We start from the raw sequence: 4816 nt of genomic DNA on the forward strand, positions 1-4816 counted from the left end.
AATGTTGGAGATGCATTTGAAATGACCTGAAAAATTTCTGTTGGAAGGGGAAGGAAGAATGTTGCTTCACCAATCAGGACCTCTTTATTTTTTTTCCTGAAGGCTGTCAGCACTCACTGTCAAACAGTTGCAAGTAAGGTTGCTTTTTGGAATCAAGAAACATTCATCAAAGTACCGGAACAGACAGAGATACTTGCAAACACTTGGAACAGGAAATGTGCAAAACCGACTAAGATACATTACTAAGTGGAACTGGCACATGTAAAAGAATACTTTGAACTTTATTCAATCATACGTATAGTATTAGTATCTGTTACACCTTGGTGTATCAAACACACTTTGAAATCGATTCAAACATATGTAAAAGAAATGGTACATAAATAGTAGTTGTTACACCCTGGTGTATCAATTAGCAGACCAGCATCCACTCACGTGAACACAGCAAGTGTAAGTAAACCAAGCCTTCTTGATTGGAAAGCCAAGCAAATCCTAAGATGACTAAACCAACTAGGCGAGGCCCTGAGCAGCAACTGCAGGAGGCTGCATGGAAACACGCGCAAACTGCTCGCCGGCGTACTTCCTGTAGACGGCCCTCAGCTTGCTCTGTGGAGCACGGACGTGGGAGGCGACGAGGACCTTGGTAGGCTCCCTGAAACCAGCAACAGATATGAGTTTCACAAATTTTTCATTCAGGTAGACTCGAACATCCATCCAGCTGAAGAGATCGAGGACTTACATCAGCTGTAGCTCACTGAAGCCGGTGTGGTGCTTGAGTGTTTCAGTCCAGAGGGGAGTCTTCTTCAGCGTGCACCGAGCAGCGTACACGGCGGAGGCCGCCAGCAGGGACGGGCACAGCGAGACCAGCCCGTACTCCATGAGCGCCATCTCGGCGAAGAAGAACACCATGTGCTCCAGCTCCTTGTCGCTCCCGGCAGCCTTGACGAACCGCACCAGGAAGACGTACGGCGTGGGGACGGTGAGGTTCCAGGACATCCTGTTCAGGATGCTCTTCTCCATGCCGAGAATCCGCTGCCGCGAGTAGGCGTTGTCCGCGATTGAGATTAAGTCATTGACCTACACGAGCAGACCACAGACACTTCAGATTCTCAGAGTTGGTTGACAGACAGAGCAAATGAGCTACACGAAACGAAACGGAAGGAGATGAGGAAGGCTTTGGCGGCCGTACCTCGGGCGCCCAGATCTCCTCGTACTTGCAGGCGATGAGCATCGCAGCGACCCCGACGAGCTGCAGCTCCCGGCGAGGCACCGCCTGCATGGAGAGGAACCTGTCGATGATGTAGATGGCGAGGTAGAAGCTCTCCGGCATCAGTTCGAACTTGTGTGCCACTTCCACGAGCCAGTCCACGAGGATGGCCCTCATGTTGGTGTCGATCTCGGGCTGTCTCCCAATGTAGTCGATCGGCCGGCACTCGTGCTGCAATAACAACAAATGTTCAGAACAGTTGCAGGTGTCAACTGAACATTACATGCTGTCTGAAGGGGGAGGAAGATCGTAGTAACCTGAGCACTCTTGTAGTAAGAGTAGATGTCTTCGATGTAGTCGACAACGGCCAGCTCGTTGTCGCCGTCGAGCTTGTCGATGTCTTCCACGGGCGACTTTGGCTTGCTCTTGAGGCCGCATGCTTCCTGCCATTGACAGGCACACAGGTGGTTGAGTCAGTCACAGTAGTGGATTCATTCATACAGTGAAAAGGAGCAGTACAGCACAACTGAGTTGTTGTGTTGGATCGATCGAGCTCACCTTGGAGCGGTGGGACATGACTGCGGTGAGCGTGTTCACCACCTTCTTTCTGGGGAGCTTGTGGGCAGCCGCCTCTGGCTGCTTCTTGTTCTCGGCGGCCTTGGCGGCCTGCTCAGCGCGAGGGGCGGCCTTGAGGGCAGGCCTCCTCGCCACCGGCTTCGGGGCTGGTGCAGGAGGAGCAGCTTCGGCATTCTGCAAACCATCACAGCGAATTGTGGAATCAATTACCAAGAGTTCAGACGCTACTGAAGAAGGTAGAGACAAGAAGTGCAGGAGGAGGGGGAGAAAGGGCTCATATGTCTCCCTGTCTGTACCTTGCTCGCCCCAGCGCCGTTGGCCTGGGCCTTCTTGAGGAGCTGGGCGCCGAAGCTCCTAGTGATTGGGCGATTGATGCCCTCGGGCAGCTGGACCTGGGCGTGGACAAGGTTGCCGATATCACCAAGCGCTCGCCTCCGAGCGTTCCTTTCCTCAGGCCGGCCGCCGGCGGCGGCGGCCTTCTGCTTCCCTGTCAGGACGGCGGCACCTGACCATCGCAACAGATGAACGATTGTAAATCACAAGAACTGTTGGATTCACGAATCGGGCAAGAAGGGCAGGGAAAAAGATCGGGAACTAGCATCAGACGGCCATGGCCCATGGGGAACATTGAAGATTCGTTCTTGGCCAGCGATTCATACGAAGAACAGCCCACCCGACGAACGGATAAGGAACTCGAACGCAAGATGACCCCAAACGGGAAACTTTCCCCAAGAATCGAAGGAGAGAAGAACTGCGAACAGATCGGGAAGGCCTCGAGTCCAGACAATCGAATTCCCCGCCGGGCTCATGAGCATAGATCTTTCCCCACCACGAAGAGGCACGCGCGGGGACCAAATCAAGAACGCATCAAGAAAGAACGAGCGATCCCCATCAAGAAGAGGCATGCGCGGGACCAAATCAAGAACGCATCCAGAAAGAAAGAGCGATCCCCACCAAGAAGAGGAGGCCGGGAAGGCCAAGAACGAAGGAGAGATCCGGGGGTGGTGCTCACCTCGGTTGGCCGGCTGCGGAGCGGCAGCCGCGTGCTGGTGATGCCTGGTCGCCATGGGGTTGGTTGATCTCGGGGACTTGCTGGACCGCCTCCTCCCAAAGCTCCGGCGAGCTCGAACTCCTCTCTCTGGTACTGGTGCTTCGTGGTCTCGGCGGTGGGGGATTGGACGGGAGGGGTGCTGGTGTCGGGGGGAGCTTTATCCCGGAACGGGCGGCTCCAACGGTCGGCAGATCGGGGGAGCCAACGGTCGGGATGGGGTCAGACGAGATCCGACGGCTCGGAAGAGGCGGCGGGCGGACTAGCCGTTGGGGCAACGTTCTGTAGATGGAAAGTTGAGAGTTTTTGCATATGGAAAGTTACCGTGTATGTGTATGCCTTGCTCCTTCCCGTCCGTTGTTCTTTCCTCTCCTCCGTGCTCCGTGTGGACACGGTGCGAAAATCCATTCCGATTTTTTTCCAAGAAAAAAAGGGAATGCACGAGTTTTGAACTTTTGTTAACGGAAGTTGGGTTACCTGGCACGTCGGCCAGGGGCGGAGCCAGGATTTAGGTATAGGGGGGGCGAGGCATGAACCCAAAACATCTCCTCTCTAAACTACGTAAGGAAAAATATATATCGAGGTATTGTTGGCGTTTAATTTTGACTAAAATGATTGCGGAGGTGTATATCAGAGCTAACAATGTTGAACAAATATATAGTATGAAAGTTTAAGATATACTAATGAAAACAACGGTATTGATTAAGTTTTCGGATTTAGCTAGCATTTCTACAGGTTTGGATGTCAAGTCATTCTTGATTAGACCACCGGCTCACATTAGGCTTTATAGCTACGAATGCATGTGCATATACAGCTACAGGGGCCTGTACAGATATACACAATCAAATGGGATCAATTACTTAGTACTGATCAATTACTAATGAAAACAATGGTAGTGATCAATATTGCAGAGAACATACCTAGAGAGAATTTAATCCAGACCATACTCATCCCCTCTGCAACTGATGTTGAAGAAGATCGGCTAGTCGGTGGCGGCAGGCGTGCAGCAGCTATCGCTATTTGGTGGTCACTTACGTTTGATGAACCATTGGAGGGTCCGAGCGTTGATTCAATTCTGACTATGCATCTGCCCGTGCCCTAGATCGTCGAACCTGAATCAACGCTCCAACTAGAACACAGAAGGGTAGTCTATAGGGCCGCACCGGCGAAGTCAGCGAGCGGTGGAATCGCAAAGCAAGGGGCTGCAGAGGTGGATTGCACGGCGAGATGCGGCAGCGGCAAATGCCCTACGGCCCTAGCAGCGAGACGAACTGAGGCGGCAGGCACGCAGCTCCGTGAGGAGAAACTGCATCTCGGATCGATCAGAACAATCCACAATGGCTAAACCTGTGCGGCTGTGCGCGTACATGGGCTAGCTGATGGGTATTTGGGCCGACTATTTCAGCGCGCAATGGACTAATTAATCAGCAATGGGCTAATCAAGTGATTAATTCTGGCCATTTGTCCATGTATATGGCATATTACCGATATATACGTACCTAAAATCTTTAGGGGGGGCGACACATTGGGGGGGGTCTAGCCCCTGCTCGCCCCCCCCTCCCTCCGCCCCTGACGTCGGCGAAGCTCTGAAACGGAATGCACTTTTTTTTTTTTTTGCTTAAAATGATTTTTTTGACAATCAATACCATATACTCGTGTATTTATTGTAGCAAATACTAGTAGTGCACGATAGAAATATAATGCCACAAAAAAACAAGCAAATCTTTGAGATCTTCAAGCCCCTTTCTTCTTAGGCGATGTACATTGCGCCATTGAAGATCAATCGTAGACAGCAGCGAGCACACCAGAGGACACGATGCTCCCAACAAAGGGACGACATCGAGGCCGCCGCCATCGTGTCGACTCAGCTACGAGTCTAGGATTACGCCCGGAGACAACTACCAGCTCCAAGTGAGCGAGGGAGACGGCCACGGCCCATGGAGGGGAACAACACCCATGGCCGTCATCGCCGATGGCCCGACAAACGA

The 4816-nt window shown here is 52.3% G+C and overlaps 1 protein-coding gene across 1 annotated transcript; it reads right to left on the reverse strand.

The window, feature by feature from the left end:
• Window positions 1-262: 262 nt before the first annotated feature.
• On the reverse strand, window positions 263-2958 carry LOC127317815 (cyclin-B1-5). Its single transcript, XM_051348408.2, has 7 exons — window positions 2793-2958; window positions 2077-2285; window positions 1763-1954; window positions 1522-1647; window positions 1187-1435; window positions 737-1074; window positions 263-649 (listed from the first exon to the last, which is right to left on the reverse strand). The coding sequence occupies exons 1-7, from the start codon at window positions 2845-2847 to the stop codon at window positions 508-510; spliced, it is 1311 nt and encodes a 436-aa protein (XP_051204368.1). The 5' UTR covers window positions 2848-2958; the 3' UTR covers window positions 263-507.
• Between the last annotated feature and the right edge of the window lie 1858 nt (window positions 2959-4816).

The sequence above is a fragment of the Lolium perenne genome, chromosome 1 (genome assembly GCF_019359855.2).
Source record: "Lolium perenne isolate Kyuss_39 chromosome 1, Kyuss_2.0, whole genome shotgun sequence".
Classification (NCBI taxonomy): Eukaryota; Viridiplantae; Streptophyta; class Magnoliopsida; order Poales; family Poaceae; genus Lolium; species Lolium perenne.